The 15780-nt window shown below is 43.2% G+C and overlaps 1 protein-coding gene across 2 annotated transcripts in view; it reads left to right on the forward strand.

Moving 5' to 3' along the window:
* LOC111147580 (regulator of calcineurin 2) overlaps nucleotides 1-15780 on the forward strand; it is a 263914-nt gene that overhangs the window by 163413 nt on the left and 84721 nt on the right. Inside the window, exon 1 of one of the 2 annotated variants that reach the window (XM_022503693.1) lies at nucleotides 7268-7519. The exons of the other annotated variant lie outside the window; for it this stretch is intronic. Coding sequence (XP_022359401.1) covers nucleotides 7433-7519 — 87 coding nt within the window. The 5' untranslated portion in view covers nucleotides 7268-7432. Of the gene's footprint in view, nucleotides 1-7267; nucleotides 7520-15780 lie in introns of those variants that run through there. 2 annotated transcript variants of the gene reach the window in all.

Consider the following 15780-nt stretch of genomic DNA (forward strand, 5'->3'; position numbering starts at 1 on the left):
CACAGAATAAGAAGAAACGCAAGTGGCTTTTAACCACAGGAGAAAATGTTTCACTTTGCTCGTAAGAGTCATGCCAGCAAAGCTCATCGAGGCCTGTTGGTGTGTGTTTCAGATGTGTTGCTTGCTCAGGTGAGAAACAGAACCTGAATTAGCCAGAGAAAAGATGGGTGGGGGAGGGGATTGACTATAACAATGCTGTACTAGTACACTTACAGAAAGATCCGTAAACGTGCCCATCATAAAATAAGTTCAAATCAAAACTCCACACTAGGCTAACTGCGTCTTGCTCACCCGATGGGCAAATGTCCAGTACATTCCACAACATGTGCTGCAGGGAATTGCTGGTCGGGAAGCAAAAATGGCACAACCCCTATGGAGGAGAGGTTGACTGGATCTAGCAAAAATCACACGTACATTTGCCTTTTAACCCAGCAATTCCACTTCTAGAGTGTGTCCCAAAGCATGAAAAGGCATGAGCAAAGTCTACCCATGGCTGCACTATTTAGTAGCAAAAGACTGGAAACAATCCTATGTCTATCAACAGGGGCCTAGTTTCACAAACTTCTTAAAGCCACATGGTGGAATACTATACAGCCATAAAAAGAACAGGAATATTTCTATGTACTACTATGGAACGATCTCTAGGGTCACTTGTTTTAGACATGACAAAGTGCAAATGTGCTCTCATTTGTCTAAGAAGGAGGGGGAAAATAATATACATCTATATTTGCTAGTCTTGCTGTCTTTTGTAACAAAAGAATGGGTAAACAATAAAGGTGAAATAGCAGTGACTTGTATGGAAGGGAGGGAGGGGATGGGGTGGAGGAGACAGAGATAGAAGCTCAATTTCTTTGTAGATTTGTAGTTTTGATTTTGTGAACCGTGCAATATTTTTTATAATTATAAAACAAAATTAAGTTTAATGGAAATGATAATCCTTATGAATTCAAAGATGTTACTTTGGGAAAAAAGAAAACAAATTTGGAGACATTTTAGAGACAAATGAACCTTACAAAGTAAATGTTTCTAAAAGTAAAAATTTTTGAAACCAATGAACCTAACATGTTATCCAGCTGGTGGGACAGTGGAAATATTTCAAATGACTGTAAGACACAGTAACTTGTATCTCCTTTATGGGATATACCCAAAGGACAAAAAGAACTGGGAAAAAAATCTTAAATTGTTCTTTGTGATAATGTGATTCCAAGGCTGCTGTACAGATAGAGTAGGATAGTCAAATAAATAATTATATTTTTGGTAATGACCAAGATATTTGGTGTAGAAGAAAGGGGATACAGGTATAAGACTGATACGTCTCAGCAAAAACACTGTAGTCTTGGGTTTGAAATCATCAGTCTGAACCCATATGCTATCTTTTAAATATATTTATATGATTCCTAGCTCTGTCCACTGAGGTGCTTATAAACAATAACCAACCCAGTGCAAAGAACACCTCTCTGTAAGTATATAAATCATGACCTGGAAATATGTTAAAATACTTGTTAAATGGAACAGAGGCTCCTTGGAGAAATTGTTGATTCTTTATCTGAAACAGGAAATGGACAAGATGAGCCTGGAATATCTTGTCATGCCAGAAGGAGAGGTAGCCCTCGAAGACACTGGGATTGTGTCAAAAGGACACCAGAACCAACCTGATTAGACTCTCACCAGCCAAAATGGGCAATTGAAGCATCAATAAAATAAAACTACAGTGGATTTAAACCCACTATTGGACTCTCACCAGCCAAAGATGGTCCATTATTATTAATAAAACTACTCTGTATTTAAACTCACTAAATATATGTAATTTTTGAGTTCATAATGATACTTAAAAAAAAAAAAAAACCAAACCCCAATGATCTTCTTTGAAGGATAATAAGGAAACTAATTATTTTTAAAAACTAGCTAATAAAGGAAAAGAGTAAAGTTTGTATTTTGCCCATCTTACACAAATGTAGATGAGTAGTTCCTCTTCGTGGAATTAGTCCATGAACACATGAAGAAGGAGTACCATTATTTTGCAAATCCTAAAGAAAGAATGAGTCTAGGCATTTGCATGAAAGGAGAGACAGCCTGGTGTTACCTACCCCCTAATAGAAGAATACACCATCTAGGAAGGAGTCTTGTCACACCTGAATCCATCAAGCTTCTGGATCTAACAGGACCTACAGGTAACAGAGGAACCAGTTAAATAACACTATGTGGAGCTCATCATGAAAACCTGACAAGGGGAAACTCTAAAGGACAAATAATATGGTTTCATCATCAACAACAAACTGCAAGGAAGGAAAAAAAAAAAAAAAAAAAACGGGTGGGGATGTGTGAGAATTCTATCGAGTAAAAGAGAGATGAAAGACACCAGAGCTTGGATCCCAGTTTAGACCAACCAGCTTAACAAATCAAAGGAAGGAAGGAAGGGGACAGAGGGATGAGACTGGGGAGGAAGCAGAGAGAGGATGAGAAGAAAGAGAACATTGGTAGTTGGGAGCAATGTGCACACTGGCAGGATATTTGATGGTATACTGAGGAAGTAGTCTTTGTTTTGGGTTGTGTGATGATAGATATTTTGATTTCCAAAGAGGAACCCTTATCTTTTTGAGAGATACACTGAAACATTTACAGATGAAATAAACGATGTCAGATATGTGCTTCTAAATAACTGGGAGGGAGGGAGGACCTGCCGCAGTGATCCTCAGACCTGGCCTGCACTGGAATCACCTGGAGGGCTTACTAAAATGCAGATGCGGGCCTCACCTCCAGAGATTCTGATTCGGTCTTGGGTGGGACTCAAGAATTTGCCTTTCTAGCAAGTTTCCAGGTGATGCTAATGCTGTTGGTCGGGACCACACTCTGAGACCCACTGGCAGAGAGGAAGCAAGATTGGCCCCCCAAGTTATTCTTGCACCTGGCTGGTGGGGATGTGAAGGCTTATTATTATATTCTCTCTAGTTCTGAATATGTTTGAGAGTTTCTATAATAAATATTAAAAACAAGTGATACCAAAAGACACATAGTGAGGCAAAGCCTTTGACATCCCACAGCTTTCCTGGGAATATCTGTGCTCATTAGCAAGGCAGATTTGGCTGCTGCTTCTGGATTGAAAGGTACACATCTCCTCCTGCCTGCTTAGAGGCGACTGTAAGAGTTGCCTGGCCAGAGGGGCAGGAAAGTGATCTTTGTCTAAAGGGTCCGCATCATGTTGCATCCTTTTTTTAATGTGGTCAGTCATTGGAAGAGCAGTGGTTTGGATGAATCCTGTGATTTATGGCCACTTCAGCTGGGAAGGGTGCTGCTGAGCAGAGCTGTACCAGGGTTCAGCAGTCAGGATTGGGGGCAGTCACTGAACTTCTGTACCCATATACCTTCCTGCAAGGACCTTTCTGTAACTCCTAGATCAGAAGGCCCCTCTTCCGGGTTGAGTCCTTCTACTTATCTTTGAAGATGCATTCATTCATTTACTTATCTGTTCATGCATCAGATACTTAGTAGAACACCTCCTAAGTGTCAGGCACTCCTCTAGCCCTTGAGAAGAAGCCATGAACAGAATAGGCAGAAACCTCTGCTTTTGTGGAGATTAAATTCTAGTTGGAGGAACAAACGGACAATACATAAGTGAACAGTAATTTCGGAGAGTGAAAAGTGTTATGAATAAAATTAAAATGAAGATGCTGGGCTGGGGATTGATTCTGTGTGCGTGCACGTGCATGAGCATGTATGTGCACACACTTTATTTTAGGTCATCAGGGAGAGTTTCTCCAAGGAGATGGTATGTGAGCTGGTAGATGGATCATAGGAAGGATCCAGCTACGAAGGAGATCTGGATGTATTCAGACAAAGACAACAGCAAGTACAGAGGCTCTGAGATGAGAAAGAGGTTGGCATTTTGGAATGCCAAGAAAACCAGTGGGTCTGGGACACAGAGAGCCCAGGGGAAGATGGTATGAGATGAGGTGGGAGAGTAGGTAGGAGCCAGGATATGTACGGCCTTACAGTCATCAGCCTGGGTGTTTATATATCCTAGACACCTCCAAGCCCGTCAGTCATCTCCCAGCTATAAAAAATACACTCTGTCTGCAGAAACAGGACACCGTTTTTAAAAGGAAGCCTCCTAGGGGCTCTGGTCTATAGGAAAATGACTGCTTTTGTAAAGGAAATAGATATCCAATTTCTTGAACGAATCTATTTTAAAAAACCAATAGTTTTATTTTAGAATCGCCATATGCTCTCAATGCATATAATTCCACTCTAAAAACACTATTTACTCGACTTAATGTTTGGTCCCCTTGTTAAAATACTGATTCCTCGGTGATGGGTAATACCCTGAGTTATCAGTCATTTCCTGCTAATATAAATGAGTTGACAGCTATAAAGGATCCAAGACAGCCTGAAAAGGAGTTTTACAGGAGGAAAGCATAAAGTTAGTAGCTTCTGGAGCACGGGAAGGAATCTCCAGGACAGAAACACACCAGAAGGGAGAAACTGAGGATGCATCAGAAAAAAAGACTTCTTTTAGAATTTTGAGTGGGTCTCTGCCTCCTGAATAGGCTAATGTCCTCCAGCCAAGACTCGTCATAGCAGGGCTTTTTTTTCTTGAAATAACCTGTGTGAATCCTTTCTAGCGCTTTCGTACATAGAAAGTGTGAAGAATGCAGATGCTGGTGACTACAATGCATCGCTCTTACTGTCCTGCTGTTTCCTGATGGGCTCTGGACATACACGCTGGACCTAATCTCTGCAGATGAAATGTTCTCAGGACTGAAACGGTGGTCTGCTGGAGGTCGCTCAGTCAGCTGATGTGAACAGCCATAGGCATCACTTCCCAACTTTGCATTTGAGTGACTTCTTTATCAGTTGCTTGAAATCAGCCCTGATGAGAATATTTACACCACAGGGGTACCTGGGTGGCTCAGTGGGTTAAAGCCTCTACCTTCGGCTCAGGTCATGATCTCAGGGTCCTGGGATCAAGCCCCGCATCGGGCTCTCTGCTCAGCAGGGAGCCTGCTTCCTCCTCTCTCTCTGCCTGCCTCTCTGCCTACTTGTGATCTCTGTCTGTCAAATAAATAAATAAAATCTTTTTTAAAAATTAAGAAAAAAGAATATTTACGCCACAGAAATCAGCAAACACGACACATTGGGCTTTTCTTTTCAGAGAGTCTATTGTTAGATACATACCAGCATGAAATTTTTAAAAAGTCAATTTTAGCATACGCATGGCATATGGAAAGAGTAGCTGTGTCTTTGTTTTGCCTCTTGAACAGATGTCAACAGTATTCCAAATTATATTCATCTTTGTATATACTTTACATTTTAGCTGTATTTATGTATATATAAGTTCCATTTATGTTCTCAAAAACTTCTCGCATTCCATGGTCAACTAAGTAGGCACTAAGGGTCCTGCAAGGCTTTGGGTGATCTGGCTCTTCTCCTTTGTCTACCCCTGGATCTAGTCAAATTTAAGTTTTGGTGTGCCTTGCCCCTCAAATAACCTATTCTTTTTTTGGTCTGAGCATTTCTAGTGTACTCCCCTTGTCTGATGGGCTCCCCTCCCCTACTCTGTCTACCCCTTCTCTGTCTACCGTAGCCTTACCCATGTTTCAGGATTAGAGCAGAGGCCATGCCCTCCTTCTTGATGCTCTCCTGCCACAGCTGCTTTCGTGATCCGTTACTCTTCCTCCAGAGCTGCCACTAAATGCTGCCACCATCGCGACTGCCACTGCCACATTGTATAGATGTTCGTCTCCATGTCTTATCTCCTTTGCTGGATTTTAAGCCCCATGAGGATAGTGAATTTTGCTTATTCATCATTTTATCCTCAAGAGCATCTGGGGCAGCACTTTGCAGACAGTCATCACTCAATAAGTGTTAGTTAAATGATCTGCATATATGACTTCCTGTTGCCCATAGTGCTCTGGACAACATAGTAGGTGCCGCACAGACACACACAGATACACACACACACACGCACACAAAATTTCATCAGCCCAAGTATTTGTATTTGTGGACTGCTTTCATTTAGCACGGAAAATCTCTTATTGAAGGGGAGTGCCAGGTCCAAATGTAGTCCAGTGAGATCCAACCACAAAACTTGTACTAAAGTCCGAAAAGTCACCTTTGTCATCTGCGTGCAAAATCAGAACGCTTTGTCCAATCATGTATTAGAAAGTCACCCATCTGTTGCAAATCATGACGCTCTGATGGCCACCAAAGCTGCCACTGCACTCCTACGGGGAATAAATCCTGCTAGAATGTTCTACTGGGACTTTCACAGCTATTGATAAAAATAAGAACTGGTCTGATATTTTTCTCTTTGCTCACCCCTGCTGTCAAAAATGGCTGTGCCTGTTTAGTTGATTCATTCATTAAACAGTTATTGCCTTGTTTTTCCACTCTGCTCAAGTCTCAGATACAAAGGTGAATTATCCATGGCCCTGCCTCTCTGCGATTCACAATCAAGAAAGAGGGATCAAAAAAAGCAACCAGACATGTTCAAAGTCTCAGGCAAAATAGAGTCCCGAGGCTCTGACAATGACCCACATCAGTGCATTTGCCCATTAGACTCTGCCATCTGTCCCCACATGAGACGTTGGCTGTAACTCCTTTTCCACGATTGTTTTTGGTTTGAATGACCTTGGAGATAGTCTGAAATCTCGTGGTTGGAAGGGTGCCTTTAGAGTTACTGGTCTGCACTTCTGTGCTTCAAATAGAATTTCACAAACCTCTAATTATCTTCTCCTACCAGGCCGTCTAAATGACTGACGACCGGCTCCTTAGTCACTCCAGGAATGGATTTCTATTCAGCCCGTGCCCGGGATGCATTAGGGTGCCCGGAACATGTGTGGCCGCTCCAAGAGGCTCAGGGCAAATTAACAGAAGCCAAGCAATTTGCAAAATGCCTCAACTTCCTGCTCATCTCCGAGGCAGAAAACTGTCACACCTTAACCTCAGGAGGTTCATCTGCAGAATTATTTCCGTACCCTCCCGAGGCAGAGCCTCTCGTGTCAGATTCTCCCCCCTTGCTTTTTGCAAACATAAGCACTCGGCTGAAGCGACAGCTGTGACTCAGTTCCTAGCTAACGCTGCCTGAATTGATTTAGTCTGAGTTCAGATTTAGCACATAATCATGTTCAGTTTGCTCCACTGCACTGCCTAGAGATAAAAGGCTTGGGGGGAAAAATCGCTTCAGCTTGTGTCAGTCTTTGTGGTGATGTCATTGCCATGAGAGAGCCGGGCCGTTCATTACTCCGCTGTGCTGTGCAGACTCAGACGCGGGCTGCGTGCGTGCAGAGGGAGCGGGCTCCAGGTGCCGAGCGCCGGCCATCCCCAGGGCGAGGCGGCACCCGGGGCCGGCCACGGCGACATCCGCCTGGAGGCTCTTCCCATCGCACACAGCTCTGAGATCGCCTAGCTCTTGACTGAAAAATCGGGAGGGGGAATGCCAGCCCCTAGCATGGACTGTGATGTTTCCACTCTGGTTGCCTGTGTGGTGGATGTCGAGGTCTTTACCAATCAGGAGGTTAAGGTATGCAACCTGCGATCTTCCTTTTCATTGTTGCTGTTAGTGAAGCTGCTTGGCGGAGCCTTTTTAGCTTACGGAGACAGGACTTTGGGTTATAGTTTTCAGCTCACAGTCTGCGCTAGGAATGAAAGTGGTGCGTGCATGCCTCTGTTAATTAGAATAAGTTAGAAGAGGAACCGGCATATGGATTTCCAATGTGATAAGGTCAACCACTGTTTTGTTATTTTTTTTTTCCTTATCTTTTTTGTTAGGTGATCCCCAGGGATCCCTTTCTCAGTAGACATGTTTTCGTAGTCTCGTATCTGTGTGTCAGTAAGGAGAATGTGCCGGTCCTTAAATGTTGAGAGGGGTACTGAGCATGGATTAAATGAAGAAAACACACGTAATAATAAACGTCGCACCCAGGACACCCTGAGAGTGGGACAGTAACCCCTTCAGGGCACGTCACTGAACTCTGCCATGATGTGGACTTCTGAGGGAACAAAAGCTGTTCTACAGATGACAGCTTCAATCTCCAGCTCTCTGGAAGTCAAAGTTGGAGAACAGCCGCCAAAATTTTCTTTGTCAGGCAAAGGAAGCAAGTCATTTTCCCTCAGCCACTGCCCGTCAAAGAAAGTTCAGGCATAAATCAATTTTGCATCTTGAGATGTAGAATTCCAGACCCTGGGTCCCCACAGATTGTCTGCAGCTGTCGTTTAACTGACTAGGTAACTGTCCCCTGATGATAGCTGGTCTTTTTTATTCCCCCCTCCCCATTTGGTTTTATATTATGAGGAAGATTCCATGCTTGTAAAATGGGGATTTTGATTTCTTCTCTTGTATTGCAAAGAAGAGCCAGCAGAAGCCTCTTACTTAAACAGTTCACACACAGAGAAAGGACAGTTACTCATTGTGTAACAGGAGGAAGCAAAGGGGAATTACACTGCATAATCATTTTCCGTCCTCCCCTTAGTCTGTACTTAAAGGAAGACCCTGCATTCTGCATTGTTGAGCGTGTGTAGGTGACACTCCGGGGGCTTCCCAGGTGGGGATTTATGCGATCACTAGCATAACACTTGGCTCCATCATTCGGGACTGCGGTTTTGAACCCTCTCTTGACATGGGTTCAAGAATCCCGATTTGTTGTTCCTGCATAATTCAGATGTGTGGGTCCGTGTTTACCAGTTCTGCTGGTGTTGTGCCTGTGTCTCCCACCTGTCATATTGAGGTTCAGAGAATTAGAACATCACGGTTTGGCGCTGTCTCTGCATGTGTCTGGGATGGAAACATGCGTGCAGGGACTGCCGGTCCGGCTGGTCAGACCTGCCGCGAGCACTCCGGGAGAGAGAGAGCAGCCATGAGAGCCCCTCCAGTCTAAAGCCAACTTCACGTCTGGTGTGGGTGGCTGGACAGAGAGACATTTCCCAGAAACTGCTGGAACAGAATGACATGCCTGTCAAGTCAAACTTCGTAGTTCCCCTCTGTCCTTAACAATTCTCTGTCGATGACACGCACGCTCTGCCAACATCTTCAGATAATCTGGACTTTTTTTAGTCCGAGAAGCGATAGTGAAAAGACATTTATTCGGGATCTGCATTATGCCAGGCATTGTGTTTATTCAGGAAGGAGCTTACAATAGGCTTATATGATGGATGGGTCAGTGATAAAGACACACAGTATTTCTTAAACACAGAGTGTCTTGTGGAATTAAGGGGATACAGGATTCTTACAGCTGGTTGTCGTTAGGCGGCTGGGATGGCTTTGTGGAGGGAGTGTTCCTTGAACTTGAAGGTGGGTAGGTTTTGATGCAGAAAAGGGGAGGCATGGGGATGGAAAGCATTCCGTTTTGCAGTCGAGTGAGCGGATGCATTTGACTGCAGTAGGCTCTCTGGGAGGGATTGGAGGGGAAAACCAGGGAGTGAGTCACGGCCGGATTATAAAGCAGCTGACACTGTTCATCAGAAATTTATGGGGCTTTCTGGCAAGGCTCTCTCCAGAAAGATGTGTTAGATGTCTTTACTGCTAAACACCATTGAATCACAATGGATTTGTCTCTTTGGGGCAAGTTATCTAAGCTTTCTTGTGCCTTATTCTCTCACCGGTAATGTAGATATAATAGTAGTTTCTACCTCACTGGCTTAGTAGGAGGATTAAAGAAAATTGTAAATGTGAGATAATTAACCCAGTACTTGGTACATATTTAGTGTTCAAGAACGGTTAGCTCTAGCCATAACTGTCCCCATCATGTTTTTAGACATCCTCTAAAGGTGATAGGTTCCTTTTGCTAGTTAACTGGAATGTCGTAACTCCAGGTGAGTATACAGTGACAATCCAAGACACAGAACCTGTATTCCCTCCCAAATCTCCAAACACACACACATGCATGCGCACACACACATACACACACACACTAGCAACAGAAAACACAGCTCTTCCTTTTAGACATTTAATCCTTTACTGTAAAATGGTGACATTATTATCGAGCAGAGATCTACTTTGTGCTTCTTAAAAAGGAGGAAAAAATGCATAAACTAAGGGGGGCCCAAAGAGGTTTGTTGAGAAAAACCACGTGTTCCTTGTTTAAAAGTGAGCATTCCTTGTTGTCAGGAAGAGACATTCAAATGTGAAATTCTGGCACCAGTTTCTCCAAAGGTAAATTTCATTAATCACTGATTTCCAATACACAGTGGAGCCAGAAGTTCCTTTCTTCAAAGTCTTTAATATTTATGGTTAGAGAAAAGGGAGGCACCCGGGGTGGGGGGGCCGGGTGGGGGCGGGGGAGGCTGATTGTCTCACGTGCCTGCATCCAGGTTGCTTGATCTCAGGCTTTCTTGCGTTTTACAGACTCTCCCTTTATGTATGTAGTGCTCTTGGGAAAGCGACCATACAGGGGTGACGCAACCAGCAGGCACTCTTCAGAAATGCAGTGGCTTATTTGAAAGGAATGGAGACATGCGCAAATGTAATATCCTATTGCAACTGAGAAAACCTTATCCTCAATAGGGGATCTCAGCTGGTTGCCTTGAGGGCCCTTTGGGTTCCAGTGCCCTAAATTTCATCAAAACTGCTAGAGGAATAATACCAAGAAGAGGAGGAAATCAGCCAGATAGAGTTCTGCCGTATTTGTCTTTCTCCAGAAACTCCATTGGTGCTGCTATGAACTTAGCTGTCTGTTTTATGGCATAAGAGTGCTCAGAAAGATAAAGAAATTTTAAGTCCTCCAATAGAAGGAAAGTGATAGGATGAAAGGTAGATTGTGTGTGTGTCTAAGTGTGTAGGGTCGGTTTTGTACAGTGTTCTTCCCATATTTCTGAAAATGGTCTTCCTCCTCCACAAGGAGCCAAATCCTTGGGAAAATGAAAGGGCTCCAAATATGTGTAATGAAATTTATATTTCACTTCGGTCCAGTGGTTCTTAAACCTGCTTGCCCATTGGGATCCCCTGGAGAACTTTTAAAAAGTACTGATAATTGGGTACCTGGTGGCTCAGTTGGTTGGGTGACTGCCTTCAGCTCAGGTCATGATCCTGGAGTCCTGGGATCGAGTCCTGCATCAGGCTCCTTGCTCGGTGGGGAGTCTGCTTCTCCTGCTGACCTCTCTCCTCTCATGCTCTCTCTCTCTCTCAAATGAATAAATAAAATCTTAAAAAAAAAAAAAAATTACAAAGCCCAAGCCCAAACCCAGAACTTGGCTGGTGTGAATGGAGCCCAGAGACGGATTATCCTGTAAAGTCAGGATCTTGCCTCTTCTCGGCTCAGATGGGTACAGGTAGGGTCAGTCAAGAAGTCCCCAGAGTAAACCTCTGCTTAAACACTATGATCCGTATCCCCCAAATGAAGCTTTGACATATGCAATTGTAGAGGCAGTGTCTCTAAGCAATCAGCAATGTTGAGACTCACCCAATACATTTTGACCAGTTCCCCACACCTGCAGTTCCTCCACCTGGTTCCCAGCCAATGATAAACACTCTTGTCCACTGCTGGCCACTGTGGGTGCCTTCCCAGAGCTACAGAGGCAGCCTGCAGAGGAATGTTCCCCTCCCCTTGGGGAAAGCCAAGCTTGGGGCCATCCCTTCTCTGCTTCTCTGCAATGGAAGCTTCCCCTACAGAAAAGAGGTGAGTGCCTCCTCTCTGGGCTAGAGGGCTTCTGTTTCATATTCCATGGATCCAGTCTTTTCTCCATGGGCAGTCATATGGGGGACAAAGTTCTCTCAGAGCTCCTTTCTGCTCATGAGGAAATAGGCAGAAGGCATGACACGTCTTATTAGAAGAACAAAAGTTTCAAAGACTCTTGGAGCTAGACATTTGTTCATTCCTTCAAAAACATATGTGTGATGCACTGAACTATTTGCCAGGCAATGCTTCAAGCACTGGGAGGTGGTCAAGACCGACGTCCCTGCCCCCACAGACAGCAGGGGAGGTAGACAATCAGCCAGTAAACAGATAAATGTATTCTGTAATTTCAGGTATGATAAGGGCTATGAGGAAAAATGAAGCCGTGAGAGGATAAATTGTTGGAGGAGGGGTTGCCTTGGGGGGGGGGGTCCTTTGAGCTCTGATTTCCTAAATTTTCTCAAAGCTGCTAGAGCAGTAGTACCAGAAAGAGGACAAAATCAGGCAAATAGAGTTCTGCCATATTTGTCTTTCTCCAGAAATTCCACTGATCACTTTTTGAATGGATGGCCAGTGGAACCACTTCTGGGAAGTGACAGTTTATTAAATGTCATTGTTCTGATGTCATTCAGAGATCTAAATGAAGTGAGTGAGAGAGCCATGCATAGATCTGAGAGCAGAGCATTCCAGGAACAGAAGGTGCAAAGAGAGGCCATCTTATTTGAAGTTCTTCTATTTTACTCAGCCCCTCACTTAACCTATTTCTACCATTCATTCATTCATGGACCTACTGAGGCTACTATCTTATGCCACTATGTAGATTTTTTAAATGATGCTCCTTTCTAGAAACTGTGTTTACGTTGATTTCCTCATGCTACATTTTAAGTATGTTGGTTCTCTGGGGTGAGGAAGTACTATAAGCAGAAACTTGTTCTCTGCATAATAATGCTTCCTCTGCTTGGAATCTTAGGATTACTATAGGACTTCCCTTCACCCCCCCATTTCTGAAAGGCCAGGGCCTTTTAAGGTAACTCATAACTCCTATTTTCTTTCCTCTGCTTTTGAAAATGTCCCAGTATCCTTCCAACCCATGTAACCTTGGGCAAGTCTCTTAACTCTTCTGGGCATATGATAATCATGCTGAGAAAAATGTTCAGTGCTTTGTGTATTTTGTTTTCCTTTTCACACAATAGTATGAGGTGACTGAATCATGGTCTGTGTCATATTGTTTGTGAGTTATGTAAGAAACCAGCACATCGAGGCCACTTAATATAAAGAAACCTCTTTGTCATTTGGAACCACTGGAAATTTCAAATTACTTGCTTTGTTGGCGGGAGTCGTAGGAGGAGAAGAATGGAGCAGAGCTGGTATGACACACTTTGTACTCTACTTTGAGGAGAGACAAGTGACACAAGTGAATGTGTGGTTAATGGGTATTGTGGAAAGATTTGGAAGAAACGCTGTGAGTATTTGTCGGGAGAACTGGTCAAGCCTCCTGCCTGTTTCTCATGCTTCTTGCAGATGCAGTGCTGGGTAGAGGGTCTGGCCACAGCCATGACCTTATGGCTCTGCAGAGCTCTACAGCTCTTTCAGAGTCTTTAGAAACCATTGCACTCCCTTGGTAACTTAGATGACTTTGAACTGCACATGATTTAATTTCAAAAATTGGAACCTTCTAGAATATTCATGGTAACATGGAATAACCAAAATGTTAACAGAAACTCTCCTACCGTCGTTGATGGCTATAATATTAAATAGGATTCATTTCATGTATCTGCCCACCTTTAGTTCTGAAGACCAAAAGGGAGTGTATGGGAGGGTGGGTGGGGTGGCATGTTCATAACAGATCAAAAACTTGCTCTTTCTCAGAGCACTTGGGTGGCTCAGTCAGTTAAGCTTCTGCGTTCGGCTGAAGTCATGATCTCAGGGTCCTGGGATCGAACCCCCTGTCAGGCTCCTTGCTCAGCTGGGAGTCTGCTTCTGCCTCTCCCTACCCCTCCTCCCCACTTGTGTGTGTGCACTCATCTCTCTCCCTCTCTGTCTCTCAAATAAATAAAATCTAGGAGCGCCTGGGTGGCTTAGTGGGTTAAGTATCTGCCTTCAGCTCAGGTCATGGTCTCGGGGTCCTGGGATCGAGCCCCGCATTGGGCTCCCTGCTCACCAGGGAGCCTGCTTCTCCCTCTGCCTCTGCCTCTGCCTGCAGCTCCCCCTGCTTGTACTCACGCGCGCTCTCAGTCTGTCAAGTAAATGAAGAAAACCTTTAAAATAAATAAAATCTTTTTTAAAAATCTTACTGTTTCTCTGATAATAAAATGGACTGAAACTGAGACCATTTTTGAAAATAAATGAATTAATGCAAAGCTGAATGTTAGCAATTAACCCTAAAAATACTTTAAGAAACTTAACATTCTTAAAGGGGTCATATCGAATATTTTCTGAAGAAAGTAGCAAACATTTTTCACAGAGTGAGAAGAAGTGATTTTATGCAAGTGGCAGATGCTCCTTGAGAAGGTTAGCAGACAGATTTCTCAGCCACCTGTCATGTTAGGAGACGCCAAGCTACGTATTCAACTAATGACATTGTCAAGCAGAAAAGTCAACTAAACACTTTCTTATCTGTTTAAAGAGTCTTTTCACTGTTGGAAAGTAACTGAGACACTAACAGTCTCTACCTCTAACCTAAGTGTCAGGTTCATTGAACAACATCAAGGATGACACGACATCCTCGTTAACCTCATTCTCCTAAAGCAATAGATTTAAGTGAAAAACTCAGGGAGTACCATTTGCATCTGATTCTGTTCAAGTACAACTATCCATAATTTATAATAGCCCGTTATAGTACTTTCTGAGGAAGCTTAGAATTGACGATAGGAAAGAAAATGATACCTGAAACATTTGTTATCACTTGTTCCGTTGAGGTTGTAAGCTTGACAGGCATCATGACTTTGTGGTGAGCACCCTGGCTTTCCAGGGAGGTCGTAAACTCTCCAACCCACGCCTGGCCTAGAATCTCTTTATGCAAAGGGATGTATCCCTTCCCAGCTCTAAGTCTAAACTCATTCTAAATACAACTTTAAAAAAATGCAGTATCATTTAATGAGGATTTTTTAAATTTAAATTGAATTAGTGAAAGTATAGTACATCATTTGTGTTTGATATAATGTTCAATGGTTCATCAGTTCAGTATAACATCCGGTGCTTTTATTTATTTATTATTTGAGAGCAAGAGACAGCACACAAGCAGGAGGGAGGGGCAGAGGGAAAGGGAGAAGCAGACTCCCTGTGGAGCAGGGAGCCTGACACAGGGTTCATTCCCCCGGAACCCCAAAATCATGACCTGAGCTGAAGGCAGAGGCTTAACCAACTAAGCCACCCAGACGCCCCGTAATGAGTATTTCAAGTGGGTAAAATTTCCATCTTTTCCACTCTGTCTAGAATGGAGAATTTAAAAGTAGTTGAGAGTAAATTATCTACCGAGTTAGACCTTCCCTAGAAAATATTCACTATATGTGATTTCATATTCCTCTTTTGACCAAGTGTATCTAGGTGGAAAATAACACATACACATACACATACACACAAACGTATGACAGTGTATCGCATATATATACTTTATGTTTTTCTTTCTTTCTTTTCCCCATCCGTGACCATGGAACGTTTCTTCTGTAGTACTCTGGCTTATGTAACCAGCTCTTTAGGCTTGTCAGGGTGTTAAAAGTCCAGAGACAGATGGACACAGGGTGTTATACACAGCTGATAAACTGTTGAACTCTGCATCAGAAACTATTGATGTCCTATATGTTGGCTAACTGAACATTAAAAAAAAAAAAAAAGTCCAGAGAAGGTTCTTGGCAAAAAAAGCTAAACAGAGTCTGAACAATTCCTGCAGGTAGAGGAAACACGAAGAAACCCATGGCCTTTTCTCTTATTACTGTAGATCAAAGGGATGTGTACAGTCTCACAGTCTAGTAGCGCAGTCACTTTCTCCAGAATCCAATATGCCAGCACTGAACTGTGAACATTTTTTTTAAAGGTTTTTCAAAAAGATCTTGACCCTTCAGCTTCCAGAAAGATGATGTGCGTAAATTTGTCCTTCTCTGTTAGATGAGACCATGGGCCAGATTTCATCCCTCCAAATGGCACCTTCCTTAATATTCTACTTGTCTCAACAGTA

This window comes from Enhydra lutris, unplaced genomic scaffold, assembly GCF_002288905.1.
Source record: "Enhydra lutris kenyoni isolate GAN:26980312 unplaced genomic scaffold, ASM228890v2 scaffoldscaffold17, whole genome shotgun sequence".
NCBI lineage: Eukaryota > Metazoa > Chordata > Mammalia > Carnivora > Mustelidae > Enhydra > Enhydra lutris.